The sequence below is a fragment of the Ascaphus truei genome, chromosome 4 (assembly GCF_040206685.1).
Source record: "Ascaphus truei isolate aAscTru1 chromosome 4, aAscTru1.hap1, whole genome shotgun sequence".
Classification (NCBI taxonomy): Eukaryota; Metazoa; Chordata; class Amphibia; order Anura; family Ascaphidae; genus Ascaphus; species Ascaphus truei.
In genome coordinates this window covers 276347313-276363822 of record NC_134486.1, presented here as the reverse complement: position 1 = coordinate 276363822, position 16510 = coordinate 276347313, and the positions used below count along the sequence as shown (strand labels likewise).

General features: G+C 42.3%; 1 protein-coding gene across 4 annotated transcripts in view; it reads left to right on the top strand.

Moving 5' to 3' along the window:
• USP45 (ubiquitin specific peptidase 45) overlaps positions 1-16510 on the top strand; it is a 109660-nt gene that overhangs the window by 1611 nt on the left and 91539 nt on the right. For 2 of the 4 annotated variants that reach the window (XM_075597514.1, XM_075597515.1), the window contains exons 2-5: positions 3114-3273; positions 4124-4293; positions 6105-6208; positions 8265-8365. In XM_075597514.1, the coding sequence (XP_075453629.1) occupies positions 3171-3273; positions 4124-4293; positions 6105-6208; positions 8265-8365 (478 nt within the window). In that variant the 5' untranslated portion in view covers positions 3114-3170. Of the gene's footprint in view, positions 1-3113; positions 3274-4123; positions 4294-6104; positions 6209-8264; positions 8366-16510 lie in introns of those variants that run through there. The other 2 variants (XM_075597516.1, XM_075597519.1) reach the window with 2 other exon arrangements.

Genomic DNA, 16510 nt, shown 5'->3' with positions numbered 1-16510 from the left:
GCTCTTGTTTGTACCGCTGGGCTTCATTGCATTACTTGTCAGTGGGGGGTCTGTTCCGATTTTGCAACTATACTTGTTTTTAAAACTGGTCATGTGATTGTATTTAAAGGGGGGTGGAGCCCGGAGAATATTACTACTTTTAATTATAGGTCCACAATACTGCTACCTGTTTGTAACACACTTACTTACTATTTCACATCTCATTGAAATAAATTAATTGGTTTTAGGAAGTTTCTTTCCCCTTCTGCTTTCTAAACATAAATATTCTATAATACTTTACTAAAATATCAAAATAGTTTTCACAGTATATTTGACGTAACAGAAGCACCTGTGTTGTCATAAACAAGGTTTTATAATACTTAAAGAGCGGCAATTTTTTTAATCCAACTATGTCCGGGCCATGTGATTACCCAAGGAGTGATCACATGATGCCAGAAAGGGAGCGCCTCTTCCATTTTAGGCTGAGATTATACTCGGTGCGATGGTGCTGTGCACACGCGACAAACACAAATGGCATGTTCCCTATGCAGCCGCCCCCAGTGCGCGAGCGCGATGACGGGACCGCGCTTTGAAAAGCGAAATTTCTTTTGAAGTGCGGTCGCGTGACCGCGTCTCGTGAGCGATTCGGCCAATGAGGGAGAACCAGCTTTGTGACACGTCTGCCACGCCTCCCCAATCTCCTGCAGCCAAGTTCACACATCGCTCGGGCCAGAGGCGCCCGTGATGCGCACGCGCGGACTGTAATCGTGGCCAGTCTGTAGGAAGTCAGCCCGATCACTTCCTAGAAAACAAGTGATTGCCCATGATGTACCAGGTACGTCCTTAAGACACTGTGAAGGTTAAAGCAGCAGTTCCACCTAGGTCTCCTCCCCCTTCTTTTTCTTCTCATGAGGTCCCTGGAGCTGATCCCCCATGTTGAATTCAACTCCCGGGCCCCCTCATTCTGGATACTTGCTGGTAAAAGTAGCACTAGTACTTTTTGGTCTTTTAATTGCCCCCGTAACGTGGGACAATATGTAGCCGGAACAGATGCGGGAGATTAACTGCCTTTTTGTTTTTCCCTGGAGGGGGGACAGCAACGGGCTACTTTAACCGGTAAGTATCTTGGGAACAAAGGGGCCCCCTTCTTCCCACCCTGGTAAAAAAAAAAAAAACTGTGCTTTAATATAAGAGGATAAGAATAAAACAATATCAAATTAATATAACTGTGCCATCTTATATAAAAACCAAGGTGTAGCAGAGAAACGTAGATTTGAATGCTGAAATGTTGTGGCACCCTCGGTGTCCGTAAAAACAATACTGATGAACAGTGTGAATATGTAAACAGTTCTGATAAAGTGCTGCTAATATAAAGACCTAAGCATCTCTTTTTTTTTTGCCACTTGTCTAGGTCCTATAAACCCTGCTGACTCTAGAAATGTCACAACGCGGGCCGTTTAACAAACGGTGACAGCCGTGTCCGTGGATTCGTGTTTTCAATGTGGAAACAGGAGAGAAAATGCTTTGCTTTAATTTTTGTATTATGGTAACATAATGCCATAGGGCAGTGTTTTTCAACAGGTGTTACTAGGAGCCCTTGAGTTCCCCAGGCATCCTTAAAGGGTCCCCTGCAATTTTCAGGTCATTTGAAAATTGTACCAAATGCAGAAGAATTTACAATGCATTTAATCTCAGACACGCTATTAGAGAGGGTTGGGGTCCTGAGGCTGAGTCCATACAGCCTTCGCCCGCGCGGAGGCGTGAGCGTCCATGACTTCACCCGAGTGAAGCGAGTGCGTTTTTCGGACATGCTAGATGTGCCGTCGGGGGGCGTGTCAGTGACGTCACGGAGCTCGTCCGCCCTCATTGGGCGAACTGCTCACGTGACTTTCCCGTTGCGCCGTTAAATCAGTTTCACCTGATTCCTCGCGCAATGCGCGCCTGTCGCGTACGGTCTATTCGTGAGATCATTGCCTTAGGGCAATGTGATCGCGCTGCACGGTCTGCGGCAGCATGGACTCAGCCTTACAATGCATCTGATCTGGGACGCGCTATTAGAGAGGGTTGGGGTTCCTTACAATGCATCTGATCTGGGACGCGCTATTAGAGAGGGTTGGGGTTCCTTACAATGCATCTGATCTGGGACGCGCTATTAGAGAGGGTTGGGGTTCCTTACAATGCATCTGATCTCTGATGCGCTATTAGAGAGGGTCGGGGTTCCACAGAATTTCACAATATAATTATAGGGTTCCTAAAACAAAGCAAAAAAGTAAGACAAAAACTCTGGCATAGGGGTTAGCAGATCAGGAGATCACATAATTTCAATGTCACATTCTTGTGAAATTCCATTTCTACCTTTGAAATTTAGGCCGTAAACTCAGTGGAACGCTAACTATTTTTAACCTACAATATTTTTTACTAGATACTATAAAAAAAAGTTGCTGCACATTACATAACAAAAGCAACATTAAATATGTAAAATAAATTTCTGTAGTATGTTTAGCAAGTTGAGTTTTTTTAAAATTATTTTTGAAGGTTTTCATTTCAAAAACAAAAATCTTACTAAGACACTGGTTCTCAAACCACTTATTAGGAACCACCGTCCACACCATGTTTAGGATTAACAAATTAATTTACATAAGTGAATGCATGTAAAATGTACCTGAATAAAATTTTGCTTGGTAATCCAATATGTGCCGAGTGCAACGATTATGCCATGCTTTATGGTAGTTGCAACCAAAGCGTAAACACCATTTGTATCTTCAATTATGGGCGAAAAGCTGGTATTTCAGGATCAGAAAATATAGACCATCTCAATTACAAGTAACAAAAAATAAATAAACATACTTTCTTTTTTACAGCAGCTTTAAAATGTTCAAATGTCCCATTCCTTCTTAATTTTGGTTAAGGAGTCAACCAAAGGGTTTATCCCATTCCGGACAATTGTTCTGTCAATCGAAAGCTTGTGCTGTGTCATTCAAGAGTATCAGGCACATATGTTACAACCTGAGGTTGTCTCATCCGACCATAAATAAAAACAATTTGTGTGAATCTTTACCACTTTGAAGCAGAAGGGATATCCAGCGAGATTAAAATGCACTCTGGTGACTGCATGTTTTCCCCTTTTCTGGTAGAACCGCGTAACATTAGCGAGAGGGAGAAGGAGGGGGATTTCGGTTAGGAAGTAGCAGATGAGGGTCAAGGAGCCTTCAGCGTGGGGAGCCCCTGAAAAGACAAAGAGGAGTAAAAGGCCCAACCGCCCACCTGATGGAGATTCCTCAGATGACATTGCAGGTATTATTATTGTTGTTATTGTTATTATTATTATTATTATTGTTGGCAAAATAATTATTCTGAGACAGTGACATTACAAATTCAAACCATAATGTCAAGATGATTCTCCACACCAACACTTATTGTATATGTTTTGTGAAGGTGAAGTTGTGAGGCGGTGCATCTGCTTTGCGGGAGAGAATTAACCGCACTGCAGACTAAAGGCACAAAACACTATTTATTGGCACATAAAAAAGCAATTGCGCAAACTTGGGGGGGATGGGGGTGCAAGATTTACTGGGGGGGGGCATGTAGTCACAAAGGTCCTGCGCTGTCCCCTAAGGCATTTAAATTAAATGCCAGGGGACCGCGCAAGGCCTCTGTAACTAACTTACCTTGGCTTCCAGCGACGTGTTATCATGGTAATCTGGCGTCAAATTACGTCACATGGCCCCCACAGCGTAATTTGACGGTGTGGGGGGACGCAGGCAAGTGAGCAGATAAGGCAGTGGAACGCAGGGGGTTAAGATTGTAAGATTGTACACCACTGCTGGATTAGGTTACTGTATGTTATATTGTTAACTCTTTATAACAGATTGGTCTGCCTCCCTTATAAAACCACAGTGCAGTGTTGTGGCGAGATTACTGTTGCAGCGCTTATTCTGTGGTTCCACTTTATTAAAGTTCACACAGGAGTTTTATCAGAAGAGCAGCGCTAGATGAATGAGCTGGCTGGAGGTAATTTTGGAAGGATAGGAAAGGGAGCACCACATATAATCTTAAAACAGCTGCAAATGTGAGCTGGTCCTTGTTCTACACATCATCCTCTGTTGGAGGAATGATAGTCTAATGTTAACCTACCTGTTCCCAGGGCTTACTTGCCATCATGTGAGCCAAGCAGTAGATGTGAACCATGTTAAAAGAGCGGTGTCTCAGACGGTGTGGTCCGTGTGCACAGATTGTATGAAGGAGAGAAGGACCAAGGACGGAGAGCTTTTCGTCCCGACTGATGTTTGGCTGTGCCTTAAATGTGGTCATCAGGTAAAATAACCCGTTAAGATTACTTGCATGATCGACAGACATGGCATTTTCACTGTCTACATCACCATTTGCAAGCCAGGTGACGAGACACACGGAAATGGGTGAATGGTATTTGGATCGTTCGATTGAGAGATGTAAACCATGTGAAATATGAAAAAATGGAAATACAATGATTGTTAATCATAGTAAGGTAGACAGACATCAGAATAAATATGTCCTCATGTTCAGCAGCTGTTGCTGTGACGTTAGACACACACATTGGGATTGTATGCTTTCGTTTTTCTTCAATTGTGAGGTTATTTGTGCCGTAAGGGAAAGTGCTGCAAAGCACAGCCTGTAGTAATTGGTGTAGTTAACAATGTAAGTCCTTTCTTTCTTTGTCTAATATATATTAGCGCCTTCAATTTACGTTTGCACTTAGCAGCATAGAATGGACCAGTGATAAATGATGTCCACCAACTTTAATACTTGGATATTTTGCTAGGTATGTTAGTATGTAGCTAAGGAAAGAATGCAGAGATCTTCTAGAAAATAATTCTGTTGTTGACATTTCGGGAGTCTCAAACTAAAGTGTTGTTACAATGATATTTCTTGAATATGGACAGCATTGATTTGCTGCCCATGTCTCCCTGGGGTCACTGCGAGGGGCCTGAGTTCAGATGAGCCAGACCGTCTTCCTGCCACGGAATCTCATTTGCTTTTTCTATTGCAGTCCGACTCCTCTGACTTCCAAAGAAAAAAAAAAAAGGGGGGGGGGTGTTGTGTGCACAGCACAGACATAGGAAGTGAAACTTCCTGGTATTTTGTCACTCTCAAAAGTTTTGCATTCACGCAAAATAATCAAAATATAATTTGTGACAAAATGCAAAGCTGTGTGTGTGTGTGTGTGTGTGTGTGTGTGTGTGTGTGTATCTATCTACATCTCTACATCTCATCTCAAATGAAAATATTACTGTGTGCTCATTTGCATATCTTAGACAGGTCTGCAACCCCGCCTTTCACCATTATCACCCAGCACATAGTGCTTCCACTGCAGCAAGGGATTCTGGGAAATGACATGCAAATGAGCACACAATGCCACCTTTTGCTTCAAAACCATATAATATGGTCCCCTGTAAGCTTTTGCTTGCTGTATTTCACAGCTTTGAGCACAGCCTGGGTTAAGATGCATAGCCAGTAAACCCACAGCCGTTTTGACCTTAATGGGTCTCATCAGTGTGGGGTTGGTTATACTGGCTATGCAAAATGAAGCGGGGATAGGTTTCACCACACTTAGTTAAGTTGTGGTAGGTAAAAAAAAGTGACAAAAACCCTCCACAGTAAAGCAAATAGCAAATGGAAATATTACTGTCTGCTCATTTAATGATTTGATATATTTAAGAAATTAAGACAAGTATAGGTATTTTCAAATTTTGCTTTATGGTTTATCTGGCCAATATTTGTAAACCGAGCTTATATTGGGGTTTATTGCCCTTATCCCTGTTTTTCTCTCCCTTATCATTTGCCCTGCTCTAATTGGTTCTTCTTAGATATGGCACACTCTAGTACTGCGTTTCTTGGTGAGTAGGGCTTTATAAAAAATTCTAAATAAAAAAATGGTGTTCATCCAGAAATCTGATTACCTTATAATCTGAGAGGAGGAAACAAGATTGACAAACTACCCTATCGTTCAGATTCCCCTTCCAACTAAAAACAAAAGACCGTTTTTTTATTCCAGACGTAAAAAAAAAAAAAACAATTCTATCTAAGTACTTATACTGTGTATTTAGAAGGGTTATACTAACAGCCACCTTGTTAATTTTGATGTTTAGTGCTGTGGTGTCAACTCAGAATGTCAGCACTCCTTGGCGCACTTTCAGACTTCACACCCAGAGCCCCACTGTATTGTAATCAATCTCAGCACATGGATCATTTGGTAAGTCCTGAATTTTCCTTATACTAATAATAATTTTCACATTTCCGTGTTGGAGATTTAAACCATACAACATGCTAGGAACTTAAATTTGCACTATTTTTTTTTTATTTGTCAGTTGTTTTTAATGTGGACTATCAAAACATATGTTTCACATGAATTCTGTACCAATAGCCGATTTTGATACTCCTAGAATTCGTTGTCCTTGAAAACCACAAAGAACACCAAGCACATGTACTGCCACTCTGATTACTGCCACTCTGATTACTGCCACTCTGATTACTGCCACTCTGATTACTGCCACTCTGAACTCCTCCTCTGCTCCACTCCTCCCCAATAGATTGTTTTGTCCCATTACATTATTCAGCAGTTACAAATTACCAAGGCTGCTGTTCAGTACTTAGTGTGAAGCAGGGTAATGTGTGGTATACATTGCAGTAACCTCCATTTGAATGAATGTAAATTAATCCATCATTGACTGCGAGTTACCCCGCTGATCTCCATATTGAAAGCAGGGGCAGGTCTCTGGACTATTCCAAAGTGCATCAAAGGGGCTCTGGGAAGGGAAATATTCCCATTACTGGAGACTCCGAGAGTCCTGTAATATTGGAATTTACAGCAGAAAGCAGCACTGGGCTGCAACAAATTGGTACGTCTTCTCCTCTTACACCTACCAATAGCCCCTGTAGGAGAAATGGTGGCCCAGGGAGAAGATTCAATTATGGAGGAGGTTTTACCAAGGATGTTTTTAATATTATAAACGCATATATCAAGTCATGCAATACCCACCAGTAACACTTGTAATGTGGTGAGCTCTAGCACAGAATGTTCTACATGGTGTTATTGCCACGTGTAACTGGTAGTGTGTACTTTGACTATTCTGTCTTTGTTCTGAGTTTATTTGTACTATTGGAGGATTTTGCACGTAGTATTTTGAGTAAGTGCCACATTCCTGGCTGCTCACCAAGGCCCTTTCTCCTTTGTCCACCTCTTGTGGCGTGTAAACCATGTTACATGTGAGTTTTGTCATCTGCCGAACAGATGCTTTCTCCTAGGGCTCTAAAAATTGATCAAAAACATTGTGAAAATTCATAGGTGCTGTTATCTCCTATGTCTATTTATTTGACTCTTAAAGTTTGAGGAATTCATAATAAGTGTAGCTCATGATCTACAGATAAGTAACATAAATAGTATGAAATATAATCTTAAATAGACATATATTTTCTTCCAGTTTTAATATTGGTAAAAGTCATAGAGCACATTTAGGAAATGGGCAGACTTGGTGGTCCAAGTGGATCTTATCTGCCATCACAAACTATGTTTCTATATTATACATTACATGAAAATGTGGTTCACTTGTACATTGTAAATATCCATGTCATTTTAATCTCCGATTCCACCGCAGAGCGAGAAAACGGAACCATATTTTGGTGTTGGAAACACTGGGTTTTTTTGTTTGCTTTTTTTTTCTCAGCGGATGACCAGGAGAATAAGTGACAAAGTGTTTTTGTATTGCTCCTGTGATTTATTCCCACACAGTATCTGTCACTGAAATGGACACTGATCTGATGTCTTAGGCCTGCTATTTTTAGGTCCACACCTGTGATTCCACAGTCCTACTGGACTGAGGGCCCCGAGAGCTGTTGCTATTTCCAGCAGCTTGCTGTGGCTCGTCACAGACCCCATACAGTAAGCAACTGTATCTCAACTACATGGTTGTATAGAAAACGGACATTAATTGCCTGTAGTGACAATATTCTTCTAAACTTCTGGAAGCATAAGTTCACAAGTGCCATAATTACACCAGCTCCTTTTACTGCAGAGGGGGGCTCCAACTCATGTGTGTTATAAGCCCTCGCAGCAGTGAATTGGTTTTTAATTGTATCAACAAAAATCATTTTCTCTTTGTGTAATGTGTTTCTGTATTTTTATGTCTTATTAATCAAATCCAGTGACTATTTAATCAGATGTCCCAACTTGTGATATGTATTTCAGCTCAGGTAGATGAAGCTGTAAGTCTGCATAGTCCCCTGTTTATGCCTGTTATGACATTTTTCAGGTGTTATGAATGTGATGAAGAGCTTTCAACGCACTGCAACAAGAAGTCACTTGCTCAGATGGTTGACTTTCTCCAGAAACATGCAGCTCGCTCTTCAAAAGGTAGTGTTTGTGTGGGGGAGACGCGCTCATTCCAACACAACACATTGATGGCTCCTTGGGGAAGCAAAGGGTTTAAAGTGTACTTGTTGAATGGTATTAGAATCATCTTTCCCATAGTTTGCAAGGTAAAAATTCCAAAAGGAATTTTAGCCTGAGTCACAATGTCACGTACAATAATAAATGCGCGCTGGCCGTCCAAAGTTTTTTCTCCCAAGTCCCTCTTGATGCTGCTCCCCGTCTCCCATGATCAGCGGGGCTAGAGAAGACTCACACATAAACAGACAAACAAATGGGGTCGCAAAAAAGAGAGAGAAAAGGAATCAATAAAAATTCTTAAAGCATAAGTATTTTATAAGGGCATAAAAAAGTACAAAGACTTACAAGTACACCAAGCAGGTAACAACCACCGTAGCAACTCCGTAGTCCATAAACCCCCCATCTCCGGATCGCCGATGGTAAGTGCCGAGGGGAAGTTTCAGACCGGCGTCCACCAGCAGTCTTCCCTGCACTCGTGTAAGCAACGCTGGGTTTACAGCGTCATAACCTTCGTACCCAGCATGCAAATGGCTCACCTACACGTTTCCTGTCACGTGGGACATTTCGTCAGGGCACAGCCACAATGCTCATTGGAGCAGACTAAATGCAGCAAGCTAACCAATGCGTAACTTTGTTACTCGTCTGGAGCGATGATGTCACCAGCCTTCCAATCATTGAGTCACAGTAGCAACACATAACAAGCATATAATACAAAAAAAAAAAAAAACATAAGACACATAATGAATGTACCAATACTAATTGCCATATTAATAAAAGAATATAGGTGTACTTTAATTGTGATAATAATAAATACATAATTAAGCCAAAAAAAGGTTCCCTATTGCATAATAAAGTGTGAACCTCCAATCAAAGAACATTGAAATAAGTTTGCAAGTGTTGCACTTTGCATAAGGCAATTTGCATACCTATTACATATGGGGACCTTGAATCTTACAGAAAATAAGGTTTAGAAATGATACATAGGACAAACTAAAAACCTATCTATTAGCAGATGATATACCAAATATATAAGTAAATCTCCAAACTATCTTTAAATAGATGTAATGCCAGAATTATACAATATATAATATATAAATATTTTTGCACTTATGGCATATTATAGGTTATAAGTACAGTTCCATATTGGCTTGGCATTGGCAAAAAATATATAAAAATTAATAAAATAAACTAAACTCAAATAGTCAAGAAACACTATCCCACAAGAACTTAATAATTCCTGCATGTTGTTAAATTGTAATAGTACACATTGGCATAACAAAATGTATCCATATTATGGGTTATGACGCTGTAAACCCAGCGTTGCTTACACGAGTGCAGGGAAGACTTCTGGTGGACGCCGGTCTGAAACTTCCCCTCGGCACTTACCATCTGCGATCCGGAGGAGGGGGGGTTTATGGACTACGGAGTTGCTGCTGTGGTTGTTACCTGCCTGGTGTACGTGGATCACAAGATCCTTATTTTATTGTAAGTCTTTGTACTTTTTTATGCCCGTATAAAATAAGTATGCTTTAATAAATTTTATTGATTCCTTTTCTCTCTCTTTTTTGCGACCCCATTTGTTTGTCTGTTTGTGTCACAATGTCATCCTTATGATGGAGGCTGAAGAACCAGCCTGAAGTCAAAGCGAAAACTCTGCTTCTTTTACTTCTAATAAGCAGTATGTTCTTAAAGTGACCGTCTGTATCATTCTGCCAAATGTGATGATTGAGATGGAACTGATGATGACTAGGAAAAATACCTATATGGGTCTTATTAATATAATAATTGTCTACAGTATAGGGGTTTTATTAATAGAACAAGCAAAACTAAATATACTGAACTTTCAATGTTACTGATTCCAGAGGAGTTAGCAGAAAGTTACAAAAAGAGATCTACTTTAATGTGAGTTATTTAGGATCTTGGCTACTTTAGCCAAGATAACAGTTGCTTTCCTTCATCAATATAAATAAGGCTGATTTAGCAAACATGGGTTCAAAATATTATAAAGTAGCTGGAAACCAAAGTGCAATATAGGCTTGCATTTGGAAAGACTGTAATAACAATCCTGAAAATGCATTTTGGCCCAGATTCATTTCTGTCTCCTATTTTAGTTTTTAGGGCATTAGATACTTTTCGTACTCGCTTTCATGGCAGCAAGTTTTCGTTGTGTATTTGTCGATCATTTATGCTAATAATTGTAAATCCGATGTATATATGTAGGCAAATACCCTATTTCCTCCATTCTAAGACGCCATCGATTCTAAGACGCACCCTTGATTTAATAAAAAAAATTGAGGAAAAAAACCCACTATATTAAATGTGCAGAATTTTTTTTTTTTTTTTGAGAGAGAGAGAGAGAGAGGGAGAGGGAGAGCGGGGGGGGGGAGAGAGAGAGAGGGAGAGTTGGGGGAAGAGAGAGAGAGGGAACAGAGAGGGAAGAGAGAAAGAGAGGGGGGAAGAGAGAGAGAGAGGGGGGAAGAGAGAGAGAGGGGGGAAGAGAGAGAGAGAGAGAGAGAGAGGGGGGAGGAGAGAGAGGGGGGGGGAGAAGAGATAGAGAGAGGGGGGGAGAGAGAGGGAAGAGAGAGAGAGTGGGGGGGAAGAGAGAGATAGGGGGGGAAGAGAGAGAGAGAGAGAGGGAGAATTGGGGGGAAGAGAGAGAGAAGAGAGAGGGGGGAAGAGAGAGAGGGGAGGGGGGAGAGAGAGAGAGGGGGAAGAGAGAGAGAGCGGGAAGAGAGAGAGAGGGAGAGTTGGAGGAAGAGAGAGGAAAGAGAGAGGGGGGAAGAGAGAGAGAGAGGGGGGTGAGAGAGTGGAGAGAGAGAGGGGGAGAGAGAGAGGGGGGAAGAGAGAGAGGGGGAAGAGAGAGAGGGGGAAGAGAGGGGGGGTGAAGAGAGAGGGGGGTGAAGAGAGAGGGGGGGGGAGAGAGAGGGACAGAGTGGGAAGAGAGAAAGAGAGACAGAGGGGGGAAGAGAGCGAGCGAGGGGGGAAGAGAGAGAGAGAGAGGGGGTGGGAGGGAGAGTTGGGGGGAAGAGAGAGAGAGAGTGGGAAGAGAGAGAGAGGGGGGAAGAGAGAGAGAGGGGGGAAGAGAGAGAGGACGGGGGAAGAGAGAGGACGGGGGAAGAGAGAGGACGGGGGAAGAGAGAGGACGGGGAAGAGAGAGGACGGGGAAGAGAGAGGGGGGGGAAGCGAGAGAGAGGGGGGGGGTGAAGAGAGAGGGGGGGGTGAAGAGAGAGGGGGGGGTGAAGAGAGAGAGGGACAGGGGGGAAGAGAGAGGGACAGGGGGGAAAGAGAGAGAGAGAGACAGAAGGGGGAAGAGGAGAGAGAGAGAGAGAGAGGGGGGGGGGGAAGAGAGAGAGGGGGGGGAAGAGAGAGAGAGGGGGGGAGAGGGAGGGAGAGGGAGGGGGAAGAGAGAGAGGGAGAGGGAGGGGGAAGAGAGAGGGGAGAGGAGAGAGAGAGGGGGAGAGGAGAGAGAGGGGGGGAGAGAGAGGGGAAGAGGAGAGAGGGGGGGAGAAGAGAGAGGGGGGAGAAGAGAGAGGGGGGAGAGGAGAGAGAAGGGGGGAGAAAGGAGAGAGAGGGGGGGGGAGAAAGGAGAGGAGGGGGGGGGCAGAAAGGAGAGAGAGGAGAGAGGGGGAAAGAGGGGAAAGAGGGGAAAGAGGGGAAAGGGGAGAGAGAGGAGAGAGAAGAGAGAGAAGGGGGGAGGGAGGGAGAGAGGGGAATGGGGGAGAGAAGGGGGAGGGGAGAGAAAGGAGAGAAGTGGGAGAGAGATTGGAGGGAAGGGGAGAGAATGAAAGGTCACACACACACACACAAACACAGAGAGAGACAGATACATACACACACAGAGAGACACATACACACACACACAGAGAGACACACACACATACACTGAAAGAGATAAACACAGAGAGACAAGACAGACAGAACGGGATGGGGGTGCCTTGTGGTGCCGGCAGCACAGCTGTGAATAGCAGAGGCAGACAGAGGGAACGTGGGGCATGCAGCAGCCACACACTGCCGAATGAATCTCTCCTGTGTGGGGCGGCACTTCCAACGAGCAGAGACGGGGAGGAGGGGGGCTTGTGGTGCATGCAGCCGAACATACATTGCTCCTTTGGGGACCAGCACTTGGAGCAAGGGGAGAGGGGGGCTTGTGAGTAGCAGAGGGCAGACAGAGGGCTTTTGGGGCATGCAGCCACACACTGCTGAATCAATCTCTCCTGTGTGGGGGCGGTAATTCCAGCAAGGGGGGGAGCGCGGGGCATGCAGCAGAACATACACTGCTCCTTTGGGGACCGGCACTTGGAGGGAGGGGGGGGTTTGGTGGCAGAGTCGCGGGGCATGCAACGGGACACACTGCTCCTCTGTGTGGGGGGGCGGGGGGTGGCAGAAACGCAGGGCAAACGCTGAAAGCTGCTGTGGCTTCTGCAGCGCCCCCTGGCTGTTTTTTTTGTGTGTTTTTTTGAGTACATCGATTCTAGGACGCAGTCCCTATTTCAGACACGTGAAAAAGGGAAAAAAAGTGCGTCTTAGAATCGAGGAAATACGGTAATAGAAATCCTCCAGATTTCTTAGGAAGCCTTCCTCCCCTGAACATGAACATACACTACGATAACGCTGTCATTAAAAACGTCACAAAACCTTGTAATATCCTGCATTGGCTTCTTACTGAAACACAAAAAAGACAACAGCGCAAACGCACATAGTGAAGTTTGTAAAAATATAAATGTGTATATTATTAGGGTAATATATCTGCGTACATCAGATCATAAGGTATACAGCATTTCATGTACAAGACATGGGTTACCAGTCGTCGCACTGCCACCACCAGACCTCGGGAGTTCCCCTTCACAGCCTCCAAGACAAACTGTCACGATGTTGGTGTGAAGCCTCCACTCCGGTGCTGTGTGCGGATCGATGTCCTTTGCCGGTCACTGCCGTCGATAGCCGCTTGCTCCTCAGACCTGCCGCCGATTGCAACCGCTTCAAGCACTTCAAACACTGGGGCTGCCTAGTTAGCCACTATGTTGGTTTGTCACATGTCCCGTGTGGTTTTTGCGACCGGCCGTAAAGGGAATCTCGGCGTAAAGCGTGATATTTCCGTCACTCCAGCATACCGAGTGCAACAGATAGAAGAAATGAGTCCAATGTAGATGAACCACGCAGATTGTGGAAATAACAGTTCTAAGAGTAATAAAAATCTTTATCCAACGCGTTTCGAAGCGTGAGCTTCTTCTTCAGGGATAAATTTGTATATATTAAAAGCATATATATATACCCTTCAACCACTGCTGATAGGTCAGACTCAGGGGCATATGAACCAATCGGTTCAACATTACACAACGTCCCACATATGTGTGTATAATGAAGTAATTACTTCTTTTCGGGCTCGTGTGAATTAACCTCATCAGCACTGGTCTGGGCATCAATTTAAATCACATTTTTAAGCAAAACACATTTTTATTAAACACATAGCACAAGTATAACTTTAAAATCATATTAGTAAAATTGCCAGTGATTAGTGACTTTCAATGACTCTGAAATGAAACAAACAAATGGTTAATATATCATATTATATAAAAGGTATATATAAAAAAACATAATTGTTAATATGAATGGGTATCACGGATGATTTCCAAGTCTTTATACATGACTTAACACATGACTTATGTTAGACAAAACCTTTAGGATATTCTCTATGACACGTTTATTAATATAGACATCACAGGTCTATGTTCTCATTTAGACCTTTTGGACCTAAAGTTCCAAGTTTGTGGATCCAGCAAGTTTCTTGGACCGAAATGTCTTTTATTCTATCTCCTCCACGTCTACTCTGAGGGATAAATTTAATCCCTTTAAAGGTTAGGGATGAGGGGTCTTTGTTATGATGGGTAGAGTAGTGACGACTTGCGCTGTGAGTCTGTAAGGCATGTTTTATATTTCTCACATGTTCTTGAATACGAGTTTTTAGACTGCGCTTTGTGCGGCCTACATATTGCAGGCCGCACGGGCATTCCAATAGATACACTATGAATCTTGTATTACAATTAATGAAATCTGTAATATTGTACACTTTATGATCTATATTTGATCTAAATGTTTTACGCTCAGAATGAAGGAGTTTGCATGTGCAACATCTCCCACACGGGAAATTCCCTATTACTTTGTTGCTCATCCAGGATTGAACAGATTTTACATCCACAGATTTCCCAATATCACTCGGGACTAATATATCCTTTAGGCTACGGGCCTTTCTGTATATAAATTTAGGAGATGTGCTGATATGACCACTTAAGATGGGATCTGTTGATATAATACCCCAGTGCTTTTTTATAACTCCTTCTATTTGTCTATGCATGGAATTATAATTAGTGATGAATGGAACTACTATTCGGTCTTCATTGACATTTGGTGGGTTTTTCTTTTTTGGTATTAACATTTTATTCCGATCCAATTTCCTGACTTTTTCTAGTTCCAACATAAGTTGTTTATAGTTGTATCCCCTTTCCAAAAATCTTAAAAACAGAAATTGGGCTTGATGTTCGAAGTCGGCTTCATTGCTGCAATTTCTCTTAATTCTCATAAACTGGCCTCCAGGTATGTTACTAATCCAAGATTTTTTATGATTGCTGGAGGCCAGTAAGAGATTATTCGTATCTACCTTCTTAAAGAAGGTTGTAGTTGTTACCCCTTCTGCTTCAGAAGCTTTTAGATCTAGATCCAAATAGCTGACATTCTCTGTGTGTGTTACATGGGTGAAGACCAAATTATGCTCATTGTGGTTGATATATTTCATAAATCGATCTACAGATTCTTCATCGCCCTCCCACACGCAGCAATGAAGCCGACTTCGAACATCAAGCCCAATTTCTGTTTTTAAGATTTTTGGAAAGGGGATACAACTATAAACAACTTATGTTGGAACTAGAAAAAGTCAGGAAAATGGATCGGAATAAAATGTTAATACCAAAAAAGAAAAATCCACCAAATGTCAATGAAGACCGAATAGTAGTTCCATTCATCACTAATTATAATTCCATGCATAGACAAATAGAAGGAGTTATAAAAAAGCACTGGGGTATTATATCAACAGATCCCATCTTAAGTGGTCATATCAGCACATCTCCTAAATTTATATACAGAAAGGCCCGTAGCCTAAAGGATATATTAGTCCCGAGTGATATTGGGAAATCTGTGGATGTAAAATCTGTTCAATCCTGGATGAGCAACAAAGTAATAGGGAATTTCCCGTGTGGGAGATGTTGCACATGCAAACTCCTTCATTCTGAGCGTAAAACATTTAGATCAAATATAGATCATAAAGTGTACAATATTACAGATTTCATTAATTGTAATACAAGATTCATAGTGTATCTATTGGAATGCCCGTGCGGCCTGCAATATGTAGGCCGCACAAAGCGCAGTCTAAAAACTCGTATTCAAGAACATGTGAGAAATATAAAACATGCCTTACAGACTCACAGCGCAAGTCGTCACTACTCTACCCATCATAACAAAGACCCCTCATCCCTAACCTTTAAAGGGATTAAATTTATCCCTCAGAGTAGACGTGGAGGAGATAGAATAAAAGACATTTCGGTCCAAGAAACTTGCTGGATCCACAAACTTGGAACTTTAGGTCCAAAAGGTCTAAATGAGAACATAGACCTATGGTGTCTATATTAATAAACGTGTCATAGAGAATATCCTAAAGGTTTTGTCTAACATAAGTCATGTGTTAAGTCATGTATAAAGACTTGGAAATCATCCGTGATACCCATTCATATTAACAATTATGTTTTTTTATATATACCTTTTATATAATATGATATATTAACCATTTGTTTGTTTCATTTCAGAGCCATTGAAAGTCACTAATCACTGGCAATTTTACTAATATGATTTTAAAGTTATACTTGTGCTATGTGTTTAATAAAAATGTGTTTTGCTTAAAAATGTGATTTAAATTGATGCCCAGACCAGTGCTGATGAGGTTAATTCACACGAGCCCGAAAAGAAGTAATTACTTCATTATACACACATATGTGGGACGTTGTGTAATGTTGAACCGATTGGTTCATATGCCCCTGAGTCTGACCTATCAGCAGTGGTTGA